Genomic DNA, 17,204 nt, shown 5'->3' with positions numbered 1-17,204 from the left:
ATGGGCAGCTCCTAGTAACACCAAAGTGGGTTGGGTGGTAGGGCATGATGGGTGCTACCTACCACTAGGGATGTGCATGGTCCGGACTGGTCCAGACCGGCACTGAGGGGGGTCTACCTTTAAGGGCGGGGGGTAGAACTTACCCCTCCTGCCGCTCTTCCCCCTCCGGCGCTGTAGTTTATATGCCCCCATCGTTGTCTGGAAGCCTTTGTAATAGCAGCACGCGTGTGTGTGGCGGTGCGCGCGCGCCTGTCACCGCCGTGCGCGCATGCACCGCCTACGTCACACGCGTGCGCGACAGGCGCGTGCACCACTGCGCGTGCATGCGTGCTGCTATTACAAAGGCTTCCAGGCAATGACGGGGGCAGAGGCGGCAGTGAGGAACGCTGCCACCCCAAAAACTTCACTATAAACTACAGCGCCGGAGGGGGAAGAGCGGTGGGAGGGGTAAGTTCTACCCCTGCCCTTAAAGGTAGAACCCCCCCCTCGGTGCCAGACTGCCGGACCGGTCCGGCTCCAAACCGGTCCGGAGGCCTCCAACATGGCCTCCAGACCGGTTCGTGCACATCCCTACCTACCACCCAACCAACGCCCAAAAGAAATGGGCAAGCAAGTGATTCTAACAAACCTTTAACCTTTCCCCAAAACCCCCATGAGGAAAAAACCCTATGAGGGTTTGGGGGAAAGGTTAAAAAATTGTTAAATATCGCCTGCTTGCCAATTTCTTTTGTGGGTTGGATGCCAGGTAGCATCCATCATATCCTACCACACAACCCACGTTAGTGTTCCTAGGAGCTGCCCATGGGGAACAATGGGGTATTTTGTATCCCCCATTGTTTTCTATAGCCAGAACAAACTGCTCACAGAGTGCACTGCACACAGGTTTTGCATTTCAATTTGCAATGCATTTTGTAGCTCTACCTTAAAACAAAACAAAACAAAACAAAAACTGCAGAAGCACACAGTAAAAGGGACTCTGTCCCTCTCAACACAGAACACACAGTTCAAAAATAGCCAAAAAAGAATCACTGACCCAGAATCCACTGCCAGCAACAGTGCCTGTTCAGCAGTAACATCATTGGCACAAGTTGCTCTCTCTCACACATTATGACCCCTTAGGTTGATTCCTAGTATTGCAACACCTGCCATAGCAGCAGCCTTACTTAGCAGCAAAGATGGCATAAGCTCAACTAAAGGAACTTCTGCTAAATTTTGCTCAAGTGCACTTTGCAATGCAGATTGCAGAGCAGTTACACAAGTTAGTCTTAAGACCAGACATGGAGCTCATCACAGCAATCACCAAGAAATGAGAGAGAGAGAGAGAGAGAGAGAGAGAGAATGCTCTGCCACTGTTCATCTCTCACCACAACACTATCTCATAAACAAAACAAACCACAACTCAAGGAAGGTTCAAGGTAGGCACCCAAGTTCTGTCTCTGTCAATCTGAGATCCAGCAAAACGATATAGTTTTGTGCTCCCAACAGTGTGCTCCCAACAGCAATAGCAAAACATATTATACTCAGTGCTGAGAAATGAAAACCACAAAATCAAACCTACCTTCCTCCTTTCCTGATGTATCCTCTTTAAGAGAGGCATGAGGGCTTCCTCTGCCTCCCAGTCTCTTTGAATACATTTTGAAATTCCCTCCAAAAGTGTTCCCCCCTCCCTCCTCCCAGCCAATGGGAGCACAATTGCTCATAACAACACTTTATTTTTAGGACGAGCCAATTAAGAAACACAAAGCCAATGAGAAGCCAGTGCCAGAAAACCAATCAGCAAGGGAAAATAGGTGCTCAGAAATGTTTCAATCCAAATGGGGGTTGTTCTGCTCCAAGCTTGAAACAGGCCCTTTAAGAGTCTTCTGTATTGAGCTTGAAACACTTGAAACGGCCCATTTCAAGTCAAAAAATTTCACCAAACATGCAAAACATTCTGCATATCCTTACTCTGAATGAAACACTGTCCAGGATAGTTTGAACCCCAGAAGGGACTGGGTTTCCCCATATGGAGTCACTTACCCAAAGCTCATTTTCCTAGTTTGTTTGCTGTTTACAGTACTTCACTTTGCCTGGATATCTTTGACCATATTTTGTTGCAGTGACCTATGGCTCAGGGAGAATTCAAAGTTTCTTCACAACATTTCTTGTCTGTATTTTTAACTAATGTTTTTATGTTGTTGTAAACTGCCCAGAGATGTACATTTTGGGCGGTATAAAAATATGTTAAAAAATAAGAATAAATAAATAATAAAATATCACATTTAGAGGCACTCTAATCCTCAGACCTTGGGGGCCCAGCCCATGTCCTCCAAGGTCCGGAGGGCCTCCAATGTACCAGGGGGATCCAGGGGCCTCCTACACTGGATACACACACACACACACGTTGATAAATTAAAGCTTCTATCTAAAATTTGTACATTATGTTTTTGATTTAATTTTTAAAATTTAAATTTATTTATTTTTTAATTTTAAACTAAAAAAAACATCCAAGTGCTATTTGACAGAATATTCTTAGTTTCTTCAGCATGGGTTTAACTTTTTTTTCCCCTATTCACAGCAGAAGAGGAAGATGAGGAAGAGCCAACACCAGCAGGTGAGAACCTTACTAATTATATTGTAATCACTATTACATCTTCTAGATGAAGTTCTTTGCTTTAATCTTCAATTAGCTTTTTCCATAAAGAAACTCAAATTGCAATTCTATGAGGTCATTCACACAATCAAAAACTGTGTTCTACCTGGGTTTGGGAGCTGTGTGTGCTCCCAATTTTCAGTTGTGTGGAAGCAAGGAAAGAGGAAAACCTGGGTAGAAGTGATTGTGTGGAAGCAAGGTAGGAGGAAAGGTACCTAGGTTTTCCTCCTACCTTGCTTCCACACCACCAAAAATCCGTAGCACACACAGTTCCCAAACGCAGGTAGAACACAGTTTTTGATTGTGTGAATGACCTCTATGTGTCCTTACTTGAGCATGAGTCCTACTAAACTATATGTGCGATTTGCTTTTTAATAAATATACATAGGATTAGGCTGAGAGTGGAAGTATTGTGATACAAACTTAGTTCCTGCCTGCCGTCTTTCTATGGTTAGGAATTTCCCTCTACGACAGATTAGCTACTGTGATCCTCTCCCACCACCCTCAATCAGAGGCGGAACTGGGGAAAATGGTGCCCAGGGCAAGCTCTGCCTCTGAAATTGCGCCCCTGCCCCCCCCCACATCCTAACCCTATACCTGCGCCCTGGCCAGCGGGCGGCCCGACGTAGTCATCATGTGCCCCCTGGGATGGCTTGTGGGGAGTGAGCGCGGTGGTGGCGGGCGGCGGCGGATCGCCGAGTACAGAGCCACGCCGAGGCCTGCCGTCTGGCCCGGCGTCGCTTCCCAACTGTGAGGCATGCCTGCACAGTTCATTCTATGAACTGCGCAGGCGCGCCTGTGCAGTTGGGAAGTGACGCCGGGCCAGACGGCAGGCCTCAGTGTCACTCTGTACTCGGCGATCCGCCGCCGCCCACCACCGCCACGCGGTTGCTAAGGTCGTCAGCCCCCATATCCTTTAGCAACCGTGTGGCGGTGGTGGGCGGCGGCAGATCGCCGAGTACAGAGCGATGCCAAGGCCTGCCGTCTGGCCTGGCGTCGCTTCCCAACTGCACAGGCGCGCCTGCGCAGTTCATAGAATGAACTGCACAGGCGCGTCTTGCAGTTGGGAAGCGACGCCAGGCCAGACGGCAGGCCTCGGCATCGCTCTGTACTCGGCGATCCGCCGCCGCCCACCATCGCCGCACTCACTCCCCACAAGCCATCCCAGGGGGCACATGACGACTCCGCTGGGCCGCCCGCCGGCCAGGGTGCCGGTAGCGGCGGCGGCACAAGCTGGCAAGGGCGTGCGGCTGCCACCCTGAAAAAAAATTTTTTTTTCAGGGATCGGGCCATGGCACTTTTCGGCGCCCCCCCCCCCACGTGGCCCACCAAAGTGGCGCCCAGGGCACGTGCCCTGCCTGCCCCCCTATAGTTACGCGTCTGCCCTCAATCTCTCTCAATCTCGCCTTCTCCCATAGTGACTACATTACATTAATGTAGGGGTTGTCTTACTGTGATATCTGTCTTTGAGGGAGTGTTACCTCATGATTACCTGTCGTTAAAGAAGACACAGAGAAAACCATGACAACAGTGGGATTCCAAGTATTAGTGTTTCCAAATATGAACAAAAGGCAGAACTTCTTTTGTTACAAAACCTTTGTCAAATATGAGAGAAATAATTAAGGCATGCATTTGCAGATTGCATAATGTGCTTTATGAAGAAAGAAAGATAAGGAACTGTGGTCAGTAGAAGTATTAATGTATTCATGGTGTTTTGTATACTACTATGGATATCTGCCAAAGCTGAAACAGGGTGATATTTTCACGAACATTTAATAAAACTTGAGGTCAAAATGTTCTTTTTACACTGATATACTATACTATACTATACTATACTATACTATACTATACTATACTATATCATATCATCTAACTCTCTCTCTCTCTCTCTCTCTCTCACACACACACACACACACACACACACACACACACACACACGTTATTCACATGACCAGGTGGGTGTGGGTGGGCAGGAGGAAGGCTGCATGAACCGTGCTCCCAGACAATCCTCTGCTGTGCAAGGCAGCACGGAGCTCCAATGGCCAGGACAATGTATCCCGCCTCCAGGTATCCCACAATGCACCATGTGTTGAGTGCGGTGCATTGGTGGGTTCCCCCAGGAAATGGGTGCTCTAGGCACTCGTCTCTCTATCTTCATGGGCTAAACAAAGCCTAAGGAGTTACATGACCCCAGAGCCCAGGCTAATGGTGTGTTGGCGCTGTTAACCCAGGCTAACAGCTAGGCTAAAAAGCCAGGTGTGTAGTGCTGCTCATAGCCTTGGTTAGCTGCATGTAAGAACAGTCTCAGTGTGTACTTCTGAGTGTATTTTATTATTTTATTAATAATCTTGTACCGTTCACTGTTTCCATTATTTTGCCTCCCTTCTCCAATTAAAAATAATGGTTGACAAGCTGTACAGCTTAATACAGGCAGTTCAGAACCTCCCATGCTGCTGTGGGTGTCTGAGAAACACATCCACAGAGCTGCACAACAGGGCTAGTCTGCTGCTGCTTGCCCTTGTGCAATTGCATATTGTGATGTTATTTTATTTATCGTATTCCCAGTGGAAGTAGCATAATAATTTTTATTTATCAATAATGATTATTTATTATTATTCCCAGTGAAAGTAACTTCACACAATGGTACAAGGGTAAGTAGCAGTGAAAAAGCCCTGCTGTACGGCATCATGGGCATGTTTTTTAGATACCCGCAGAGACACAGGCCGTTATGAATTGCCCACATTAAACTGTGCAGCATGTCAGCCACTATTTCAGTAATTAATTTTGGGAAGATATTTCAGTAGTCACATATAGGGGTGCACTTAGGTAATTTTGGTACCCTGACCTGAAGGGCTTTGGAGGGCCTGCCTGCTGCAAGGCCCCCCTTAAACCTTTTTGGAGCAAACACAAATTCTGGGGGGCCTCCTGCACTGCCACCCCACCAGTGCCCATGCCTGCTGCTGCCCCAGCTGCCCCACTCTCCTTGTCATTTTCGTAGCCTTTTCATGGCCACCATGTGCGTGTCCAGGGGGGTGAGTTGAGCAGGCCTTGGCCTCCCCCATGGTGGCAGCAGGTGCAGGGGCTGGGGGGCCCTTCTGTCTGGGCCTTCAGCACCTGAGCAGTGGGAGTATCAAGCCATCGCAAGCCCGGGTTGCAACAGCTCACTACTCCCACTGTGCAAGTACTAAGGCCCAGACAGACGGGCCCACTAGTCGCTGTGACCTCCTCAACCACGGGGAAGGCTGAGGCCTGCTCAGCTCACCTCCCACCCCCCATGCACATGGCGGCCATGAAAAGGTCGTGAAAATGATGAGCAGTGGGGTGACCAGGGCAGCGGCAGGTGCAGGCAGTGGCAGGGCAGCAGTGCAGGAGACCCCCCATGATACCTGGTGCCCCCCCCCCCGGACCTAGGAGGCCACAGACCAGAGCCCCAAGGTCTGGGGGTAAATTCTCCTCTGGTCACATAATGATCACCAATTTCTTAATGGGAAAAGTAAATTAAAAAATAAACGTTAAAATCACCAGCCAATAAACAAACCTAGGTCTTATTTCCTTCATATTAAAAAGAAATGAAGATAAACTGTCAGATTATGGTTTTGTTACAGAACCAAAATTTGCTTCCTTCATCTACACTCTTGTTTTTGTGGATGTAAACACATTCATAAGGCTCCTAAGCAATTTCTCACATGAGTAACCCCATTACACACAGTGGGATTGTATCCATGAATCGCTGCTTTCCCAATGAGAGCAGCTGGCATAAAAAGTACAAGGACATTTCTTATTTTTGCAGAAAAAATATGGCAGGGTGAGAAATCTGCCTGAAATTTTCTCCTTTGCTATCAAAACTTGATTGCTAAGTGCTGGATTATTACTTTCCTTAATAAACATTTATAATTCAGTTGGCATAGCTCTTGGTTTAGTAGTTCTTGAGCAGCAAAACTACCATTAGGCAAGTGAACTGAAATATTTTAACTCAGTTTCTGTTGGTTTGATAAGATGCCATCAATGCAGATACCAGCCTACAGTGCAGGTAGCTACCTTCTTGGGATAATTCCACACCTCAGGGTATTGTAAAATTCAGTAAAGTCTACAGTGAACATGTAACACAGTTATTTGCATTTAAAACCCTCTAGAAATAGAATATATATGTTTGCATTCTGCCTACTGAGGATTCCTCTTAACTGCGTGAATCACCACCTGTTGGAACAGCTTTTGGAAATACAAGTATAATCCCATGAAGCATTATTATAGAGATTTCTCAAGAAAATCAAGAAAAAATGCTTCTCGAGAAAATATCCCTGAGGGTTCTGCAGCCCTCCGGGACATATTTTTGAGAGGCATAGTGGAATTCAGAGAGAAGGGGAGATAGGCAAATATGCCACTTTCCTACTGCAAACACAAACCATTTTTCAGCACATGCAGATATAGACTAGATGTCAAAGAACAAACAACAACAACAATAATGTCTGGCATTGAGACTTTCTCAGGCATTTTGAAATACCCTCATCATGGATTTTTTTCTATATGTTTATTAAGACATTGTGATTTTCTGTAGGAGCTTCCTAAATGAAGCAAAAGTATATCCGGTAAGCTAGTCACCACCACCCTTCTAAAGCCAGTGACTGACATCCAGATTTAGGAAGTGCTGGTGCTGCTAATGCTGCACGCATGCTATGGGGGATGGGCAATATTCATTAATCTCCTCTTCCCTTTGAAGCCCACTGTGACTCCCAAAAACAGGTCCCTGACGGCAGCAAATATACAGGGACGTATTTTCTGAAATCACAGGAAACTTCAGGGGGAAGGGGAAATTGACAAAAATCACCAGTGCTGCATTAGTCTGAATATCTAATAATACTAACTAGACTAATACTACTATTATTACTACTACCCCCACTACTACTACTACTACTACTACTACTACTATTACTCTGCATTAAAGGGTAATGGTATTACAGCACTATAATAAATTGCTTGAAGGGTTGATTCCAGCACTATAAACCCATGGCTCTGCCATTCTAAACATCTTGTGTTATTTCCCACAAGTCCCTAGGATCTCTGCTACATAATGAGATTTGAATAGGACCTCAGAAGCCCCAATAACATCCTTGTTGTCACCTCTTCCTAATGTGTGTGTGAGTTTCTCAGACTGAGAAAAGAGAGGAAGCTATTTGTGGCTGGCTAGTAAACAGAAGGTTCCTCAGCACCTCAGGACAAGAAGTTACATGTTGCTGACTTATCTTTCTTCCTGGGTCCCCAGCGAAAGTGACCTGGATTAAAAACATAAGAGCAGCTCTGCTGGATCAAGCCCAAGGCCTATGTGGTCCAGTCACACAGTGACCCACCAGATGCCTCTGAGAAGCCCACAGGAGGAGGTGAGGGAATGTCCTCGCTGTTGCACCCATGCAACTAGTATTTAGAGGCATCTTGCCTCTGAGACTGGAGGTGGCCTGTAGCCACCAGACTAGTAGCCATTGAGGCTATTCACATGATGGGACAAAATCGGGCTAGCCTCCGCTAGCCCAATTTCATCCCGTTGTGTGAACCACTGGGCTCAGCTACGAGCCCGGTGGTTCCTGAGCGGGTAACCTGCTCAAGTAACCCACCCCTTAAACTGGGTTTGCGGAGCAAGCACTAAGCACTTAGCCTGCTCTCCCTGCTTACCTGGACAAAGCGGGTCTCACTGATTGTGAGACCCGCCTCATGGATTAGCAATGCCAGGCAATATGTTTATGGATGCAGAAATATACTTCATGAGCATTTGTTAAACTAAAGGGAACTGACTCAGGAAGAATGTCTTCAATGTCTGCAGTCCGTCACATTCTATGACAATATTTCATATATTCTCTTCTCCTAAACACTCATTTTATCTTTGTTAATCTATCATTGTGAAATCATATCTATTATGCATACAATTACTAAATCCTAAATCATTTCCTCATAAATCGCTTTGGGTTCAAAGTAATAACACGTGTGAGTAGCCCCAGAGATGGATGTAAATACTGAAGAGACCATGAGGTTCTGTTTATGGATGTGAGATATAATAGGGCTTAGTTGTATTTATCAAAACAAATGAAGGTTATGAAGAAGCTATTATTCTTAGACAACATCCATAAATGTGAGTTCTCCATCCATTGGGTATGGGACTAGCTCCAGTGCTTAAAATGTGTTACTGAAATGTTACTCTATGAAAATAAAGCTAAATTAGCAATCAAATGCTATTTGTATATTTTCTCGTCAAAGAAATTACTGCAGGGTTTCTCATGTTATGCATAAATTGAAACCATTCTTTACCAAAATGTTAATTTACATTCAAGACCAGCATCTATAATTCTAGATATTTCAATTTTTAGAAAATGTTTATCACTGCTATTCCTTTTTGCTTTAAGATATGACCAGATGCCATTGTTTTGAAAATAAGAGGTTAAAATGTTCTTTTGGAGTAGTTTTGGTACTTGTTTGCCAGATTGCATTGGCATTTAAAACCTTTGAATCTTCTACAGACCAGATAAACTGTCTCTGTAATAATTGCTTGTGGGATGAAATAGTTTAATTGTTGAACAAAAATGCACAATTTTTAAAAGAGTCTGCAATAAATATAAAAGCCTGCTCCAAAGTCAGGAGATGGATGCCAAGGCACTTGATTGCTTTATAAAGTGTGTGGATGAGTCATAAATTGCATGTTCATCACTTCTTATTCACATTTAACATCTTTGCAGTTTTTAGTTGTTTAATTGTTCAGACATTGCTTTGCGGTCGACATAAAATTCCCTTAGGACTTGGTTCCAGTCCATGGTCTTCAGTTGGCTAGCCCTGCCATACAAGATAATAGATAAATATATATTAAGGACATAAGTCAAGATGCTACATTTGTCTCTGACAGTACAAATGGATGTTTCCCCACTAATCTAAATGAAACAATTAATAGACATGTCACTTAATTGCTGACATGTTATACAGGGGTAAACCAGCACTTCCAATTGGCCTGCTGTGCTGCAGAAAGGCTGGCAGTCTTGTGCAAGAGCGTTCTTTCACAAATACTTAAACCAGTATGTACACACTTCAAGAGTTGCCTCTGATAACTTGGCAAAGAAGCACCTTTTAACGAGGCGGTTCTCTTGTTTTAGCAGGGGGAGAGTAATTGGCCCTATCCACCCCCAGCACAGTACCTCCAGTGACTGTTGCTGGTGTCTGTTTTATGTTTATTTTTAGATCGTGAGTCCTTTGGGGACAGGGATCCATCTTAATTATTTGTTGTTTCTCTGTATAAACCACCCTGAGCCATTTTGGGAAGGACAGTATAGAAATTGAATAAATAAAAACTAATAATAAATAAAATAGGAGCACGACTTATTTGTTGTTTGCACATGTAGACATGTTGGAAATACTTAAATCAGCACTTGCTCTAGTGCACCATCGTATGCTTAAGAGTTCCCAGCAGTGTGGGATGACTGGAAACACTGGCGAAAGCCTGCATAACATGGCTATTTTCTCTAAGTTCAAAAAAGAACTTTGGGGATTCAAAAGCCCTCCCCAAGTCAGGGTGAATTTTCAAAGCCAACCAAGTTCTCATCTCAACATAAACTTTAGAAAATTTCCTACCCCTTCTGTACTTCCCTGCTAGTTCCCCAGCTCCTCAAAGCACAGCCTTTACTCACTCATCGGTGGCAGAAACAGCAGCAGTAAGCAGTAACTGCAGAGGAAGGATTCCATTCTTTCCTTCTGTTGCCCTAGCACATAGTGCATAGGGCAACAGAAGAAGTATAGTGGTAGTGCAAGGAAGTTTCCCCCCTCATTCACCTTACCTTTGTTGTCCTGATGTGATGAGTTCTCCATGTGTGAAGAGGAAAAGTGCAGTGACTGTTGAGATTTGGATAGAATGCCTGTCACTTCCATGTTGATTAGATGGAAAACAGAGGAGCTGGAGATTGAAGAGGGCAAGCTGGAACTCTCATTGTAATCAACAGGGAATGAAAAGGAATAGAGCAACAAAAATGGTCAAAATTAGTAATGAATGCCTATGATTCTAATTGATGAATAATAAAACAAAGGATATTTTAAACAATTAGAATGAATGGAGAAAAGGAAATCAAAAAAGAAACACTTGGCATACCCCAGGAATATTTTCAATTGCCTACTGTGGAAGAAACCAGTCAGCAGCAGAACTACTATAGCAATTGATGCCAATAATGGCTTTTGGAAAATACAGCAGAAGAAGAAAAGTGCTAGGCTTTGCCCATTCAGTATATCTACAGATGCAATATATATTTACAAGATTACCATTAGGTATCTCTTCCGCTCCAGGAAGAGAGCAACAAAGGTTTATGGTTGAGAACCTTGATGGAGTAATATGTCATAGAGCTGATATCCAGGTGTGGTAAAATATCATTCTAGAACATAATCAGAGGCTTAAGTGTGTTCTTCTGTCAGGAAGGGGACCTGGAATATGGAAAACGCAAAATTGCCATATCAGAATACCTAGGATATATTTTGACTAAGGAAGGGCTAAAATTGAATACAATTTAGAGATTATTGATGAAATGCCTAGTCTAAAGAACAAGGTTTATTTGCAAAGATTTCTGGGAATGATTGCTTATCTAGAAAAGTGTATTTAAAAAACAACTTTAAGACATATATTGGCCCCAAATCTGGAGGCCAACTCATGGGGGCTTTCCTCATGACCAGCCTAGCCCGGGCAAAGACAGCCCAACCAGGGTTAGGCTTCTCATGAGAAGTGGTGGGATCCCCATGGATCCCTCCACTTCCTGCCCACCTAACCCACAAAACCAACCCAGCTGTTAGCTTGCACCCTTAACCCAGCTACCAGGTATCATGTGTCCCTTTGGGCTGAGTTCAGCCTGGGAAGACACAGAGATGGGTTCATAAAGCACCCATCTCCGAGGGGAATCTCCCAATGCAATATGAGTGTTGCATGTTGCATTGTGGGAAGCCTGGAGGCCAGAACAACAAGTTCCGGCCCTGGATCCCTCAGCCCTGCTCTTTGCTTAATGGAAGTGCACGGAGCACGCACCCACCACCTTCACTTCAATCATCTGTGGGGAAGGTAAGATTTAGCCTGCCTTCCCCACCTCCACCTACTTTTGCACAATGGAGCTGTGAGAATCAGCTCATGAAATAGCATTTGAGCAATTAAAGGATACCACCAACAAAAACATCTGTGCTGAAGTATTACAATGTGATTCAACCAACAACTGTGTAATGAGATGATAGTTTTAGAGGATTCTGTGTCATATTACTGCAGAAAGGCTCACTTGTCATATATGATTTCAAAATACTAACAAGTACCTAACAAAACTCTACTCTACTCAGAGAAAAAGAGGTTGGTAATACCATTTGGGTACACAAGTACAATAGCATTTGGGTACAACCCATTCATTTACATAAACGTAGTAATTAAAGGAACAGGCCACTATGCATTGGAATCAATTTTCAAAATACCTTTGTATAATGCATCTCCAAGATTCCAAAGATGGCTAGTAACACCACAGAACTATCTGTGGGGAAAAGATAGAATGAAGTGGAATGGGGAGTTTGAGGACAGGGAGCAATATTGGGTCATGTCAGTCAGGTGTTAACTGAAAGGACAGGCTTCATTGCCTCATTGCCTCACAGGTTGTTTGATGACATCTCCTTCTTCCAGTTTTTAGTCATGGTCAACTTTACATAGGTAAAGCTAGTTATTACTTTTGGCCAAGTTCAGACATACACGTTAACTGGAGTTAAGCATGACAGATATTTCAGTTCTTAACTCCAAATCACACCAAAGATGTTCACCAAACCATGGCCAGCCAAACTCCAGGAGAGGGGAGCCCCCCTTTCCCTCTCCCCTGCTGCCTGGCCGCCATCCCTGATGCCTCTATGATTGGAGCATGAAACAGCGGTTATATCTGAGTCAGCATTCGGGCATAATGCTCTGGTGGTGAAATCTCAGTTGTTGGCAGAGAAACTTAGAGATAACTGAAGGTTCCAATTGGAGTTTGGTGAGGCAAACTAGAGTTAGCTTTTGGCCCTTAACCGCTGTTTTGTGCACTGGGCGTACTGCAGTTACAACCTCAGACAGCTATAACTGTGGTTATCCTGTATGCCTGAACTCAGCCTATATTATGTTGTTGTTGCTTTGTTGTTTTCCCCCATCTCCAAAGGACTCACAATCTATAAAGAAATATAAAGTAAAGAAATACAAGGTAGACAGCTGCAACAGCCAATGGAGAGCTGCTGTCCTAAGGCTGAATAAGGATTGCTCTCCGCATGCCTCAGTTTCAGTTTCAGTTTGTAACTCATGAAGATGTGGAAAAGCTGCTTGGAGCGATGCGGCCTACCAGCTGTTCTCTTGACCCTTGCCCGACATGGCTAATACTATCTGTCAGGGAGGTTCCTGTAGAAGGCCTGGTAGAGATCATAAAAGCTTCTCTGAGGGAGGGCAGGATGCCTCCTTGTCTTAAGGAGGCAATTATTAGACCACTTCTTAAGAAGCCTGTCCTGGATTCTTCAGAGTTGAGCAACTATAGTCCTATCTCCAACTTTCTGTGCCTGGGCAAGGTAATTGAGAGGGTGGTAGCATCCCAACTCCAGACAGTCTTGGATGAAACTGATTATCTAGACCCATTTCAGACCGGCTTTAGGGTGGACTATGGGATGGAGACTGCCATGGTCAGCCTGATGGATGATCTCCAATTGGGAATTGACAGGGGAAGTGTGACTCTGTTGGTCCTTTTGGACCTCTTGGCGGCTTTTGCTACTATTGACCATAGTATCCTTCTGGAGCATCTGAGGGGGGTTGGGAGTGGGAGACACTGCTTTGTAGAGGTTCCACTCTTACCTCTCAGGCAGATTCCAGATGGTGTCTCTCAGGGACTGTTGTTCTTCAAGAACTGAACTCTGCTGCGGTGTCCCTCAGGGCTCCGTATTGTCTCCGATGTTGTTTAACCGCTGGGAGAGATCATCAGGAGTTTTGGTGCAAGATGTTATCAGTATGCTGATGACTCCAAAATCTATTTCTCCCTGTCAACATCATTGGGAGAAAGCATAACCTCCCTAAATGCCTGCCTGGAGGCAGTGATGGGCTGGATGAGGGGTAACAAACTTAGACTGAATCTAGATAAGACGGAGGTACTTATTGTGTGAGGTTGGAATTTGGGAGATTATTTTGATCTGCCTGTTCTGGATGGGGTCACACTTCCCCAGAAGGAACAGGTATGCAGTCTAGGCGTGATTCTGGACACAAAACTCTCCCTGGTGTCCCAGGTTGAGACAGTGACCAGAGGTGCCTTTTATCAGCTTTGGCTGATACGCCAGCTGCGTCCATTACTTGAGATAAATGACCTGGGAACAGTAGTACATCTGCTGGTCACCTCCAGACTTGACTACTGCAATGCGCTCTATGTGGGCTGCCTTTGTACGTAGTCCAGAAACTGCAGTTAGTCCAGAATGCGGCAGCCAGGTTGGTCTCTGGGTCATGTCGGAGAGACCATATCACTCCTATCTTAAAAGATCTACACTGGCTGCCGATAAGTTTCCGGGCAAAGTACAAGGTTTTGGTTATCCTCTATAATAAAAGGCTTGGTGTCCGTCTGTGGACAACCAAGCGTGTGTCCGTGCCTCCCTCGGACGTTCTGAGCATGCACGGAGCGCATGCTCAGAACAGTCCGAGGGAGGCACGACCGCCAGCACCCGGCGGCCATGTTGGCCGGCCACAAGTGGCCGCCCTGAAGAAGCCGGAGAAGCGGCAGCGGGGGAAACTGGCCGAGGCGGAGGCAGAGCCGCCGCCTCGGCCAAAAGAGACGGCGACCAAGCCGGGGAGACGGGGGATGGAGCGGAGGCCAACGGAGGCCGGCGGCACAGAGCCGACCGCGAAGGGCCCGGCCGCGGAGGATGGCAGCGGCACCTCCAGAGATCGCCCAGCCCGCTCGGCCAAAAGCGACGGCGACCAAGCCAGGGAGATGGGGGACGGAACGGAGGCCGGCGGCACAGATCCGACCACGAAGGGCCCGGCCCGGCCGCGGAGGATGGCAGCGGCGCCTCCAGAGACCGCCCGGCCGGTGATTGAAGGGGGAAGAGGCAGCAGGGGAAGCCTGTCCTCCCGCTGCCCGCTCACCCGCCCTGCCAGCTTTCCAAAATCCCCTTCCCCGCTCCTCCCCCCAATTGATTAAGGGCCAAAATGGCCCATGAGAAGGCCGTTGCCCCCACCTATTGCCCACCCGCCCACCCAGCTGCTGGAGCCCACCTTACCCGCTCCAGCCCGCGGCAGTCGGGCATAGAAAAAACATAATTTGCAAAGTGGAAGTGAGGAGCTCACGAACAGAGCTCCTCTCTGTGCTAAGCTGCTGCCCAAACTGCCGCTATGGACGCTAAGGATGCCAATTGTTCGTGAGCTCCTCACTTCCACTTTGTGAATTATGTTTTTTTCTACGCCCGACTGCCGCGGGCTGGAGCGGGTAAGGTGGGCTCCGGCAGCTGGGTGGGCGGGTGGGCAATAGGCGGGGGCAACGGCCTTCTCATGGGCCATTTTGGCCCTTAATCAATTGGGGGGAGGAGCGGGGAAGGGGATTTTGGAAAGCTGGCAGGGCGGGTGAGCGGGCGGTGGGAGGACAGAGGGAGGAGGGGGAAATGAAAAAGAAAAAAAAAGAAAAACCCGAGAGAGAGAGAGAGAGAGAGAGAGAGAGAGAGAGAGAGAGAGAGAGAGAGAGAGAGAGAGGTGGGGGAAAAAAAATAACACTTAAAGCCGGGAGAGAAAGCTAGCGCCCGTTATCATAACGGGCTTAAAAATACTAGTAACCTATAAAGCCCTAAACAGCTTGGGCCCTGGGTATTTAAGAGAACACCTTCTTTGCTATGAACTACACCACCAGAGGCGTAACTAGGGAAAACGGCGCCCGGAGCAAGCACTGAAATTGTGCCCCCCACGCCGCACCCCCCCACGCCCCCCCAACATACATCTGACTGACACACGTTTCAGAAAACTTTTATTTTAAAAATTTAAAAAATTACAAAAATTACCAAAAATTTCAAAATGCACTACATACTTAGGTTTTTCCTCACAACAACCCTGTGAAGTTGGCTTGTATCTCAAACATCAGAATTATGATGCAATGATGATTATTATGATTATGATACCCCCTCCCTCACGCCCTGGTTCTGTTCCTGACTTTCCCTTGTGAGTGACTGCATTTTAACAAAACGAAAACCAAGGACTCCAAAGTAATTCGAGGGACTAGGGTGATAGTGCTAAAGACTCCTTATTCTCCCGCTGTTAAAGAAAGACTCCCCCTTTCCAAAACCACGCGAGATTCCACATCCCCCCATCTCCCCCTCCCTGAACCTTTTCAGTTAAAACGTGGTTAGAATATAGGGGAGGAAGGACTTGAATGAGCAAAAAGGGGAACTGGTGGCAAAAAATACAACTGGAAAACTTCCCCCTTCCCCTTCCCCTGGCAGCAGCAGGCAGAATGTAGCTGAGGAGAACAGCCCGCCCCTCCCCCTCCCCACTCCATTTCCCGACTGAGCTGGTGCAAGAAGAAATCTGTGCTAGTTAAGGGAACAAGTTGGACAAAGGAGATCAGGATGAAGTCTAAGGAGGACAAATGGTGCTCACGGCTGGCATGAAAGGGTGGCTGCTGACCAGCTAAGCAGCAGCAGCAGCAGCAACAGCAGCAAGCAAGATCTCCCAGATGGGTCGGGGGTTGGAGAGAGCACACCAAACAGGCACGGTCTATGCAGTGCTCTCGGGCTGGGTTCGCAGGGGGACGTTGTTTGTTCCCAAGACTTTAAAATACAGACAGCTTGCCCTGCGCTCCCGACCCAACCCCCATGGACCCCAGATTCTCCATGTGGCGGCGGCGCACCCCACACACAAAAAAAGAAAGAAAACGTGCCCCTTAGACAGACGCTGCCTGTGCTAGCTGGAGGGGAAGCCGGTGCTCGGGCGCGGTGGGGGGAAGGCAGTTCTCGGATGCGGCTGTCTCTTGCTGCCCCCTGAGCCCAAGGAACCCCCCCCCCCACTTTCCCGCCGGTGCCCCAGAGCGGGGCTAGCGAGGCTGGGCAGAGAGGACGAGAATAAGAGATCACACACAGACCTTTTTTGTCCTCCTTGGAGTCCTTGCGTCCACCACTACACTCCACAGTCCGCAGTCCCAACACACCGCTCAGATTTGTGTGTCCCCCAGCCGAGGAACACAAAACGTTGATCAAGTCCTGGATTGGCAGAGTCGCTGCATCGCCTCCTGGTGTGGCGGTCACATAATCACGCATTTGCTCATCCTCACAGCAGGAAACAGAAACTCCAACATTTAACCGGAGGCGTTTGGAAACCACAGAGAGCTTCTGAGTCCAGGCTCCACCTCCACTGGTTCTTCGCGATCAGAGCCAGTGTCATTTGTTTCCATCCGTTCTTCTTGATCCGCAGCGGGCACAGAAAGCGGGGCTGTCCCGCCAAGGGAAGAAACCCTTGGCTAGGACCGCGGCATGTTCTTCTTCAGGCTCCACCCCCCTACTGGGTAGGAGCCAAGCGGAACTTCCGGTCACAGGGTATGGAGCAACTTGCCGGATATGCCTC

General features: G+C 46.9%; 1 protein-coding gene across 4 annotated transcripts in view; it reads left to right on the top strand.

Annotated features, from left to right (window-relative positions):
- EDIL3 (EGF like repeats and discoidin domains 3) overlaps positions 1 to 17,204 on the top strand; it is a 412,931-nt gene that overhangs the window by 179,202 nt on the left and 216,525 nt on the right. For 2 of the 4 annotated variants that reach the window (XM_053295163.1, XM_053295160.1), the window contains one exon: positions 2,558 to 2,593. The exons of 1 other annotated variant lie outside the window; for it this stretch is intronic. In XM_053295163.1, the coding sequence (XP_053151138.1) occupies positions 2,558 to 2,593 (36 nt within the window). The remainder of the gene's footprint in view (positions 1 to 2,557; positions 2,594 to 17,204) is intronic. One more of the 4 variants, XM_053295161.1, reaches the window with a different exon arrangement.

This window comes from Hemicordylus capensis, chromosome 2 (genome assembly GCF_027244095.1).
Source record: "Hemicordylus capensis ecotype Gifberg chromosome 2, rHemCap1.1.pri, whole genome shotgun sequence".
NCBI lineage: Eukaryota > Metazoa > Chordata > Lepidosauria > Squamata > Cordylidae > Hemicordylus > Hemicordylus capensis.
The sequence above is the reverse complement of the archived record's forward strand: the minus strand, read 5'-3'. Positions and strand labels throughout refer to the sequence as shown.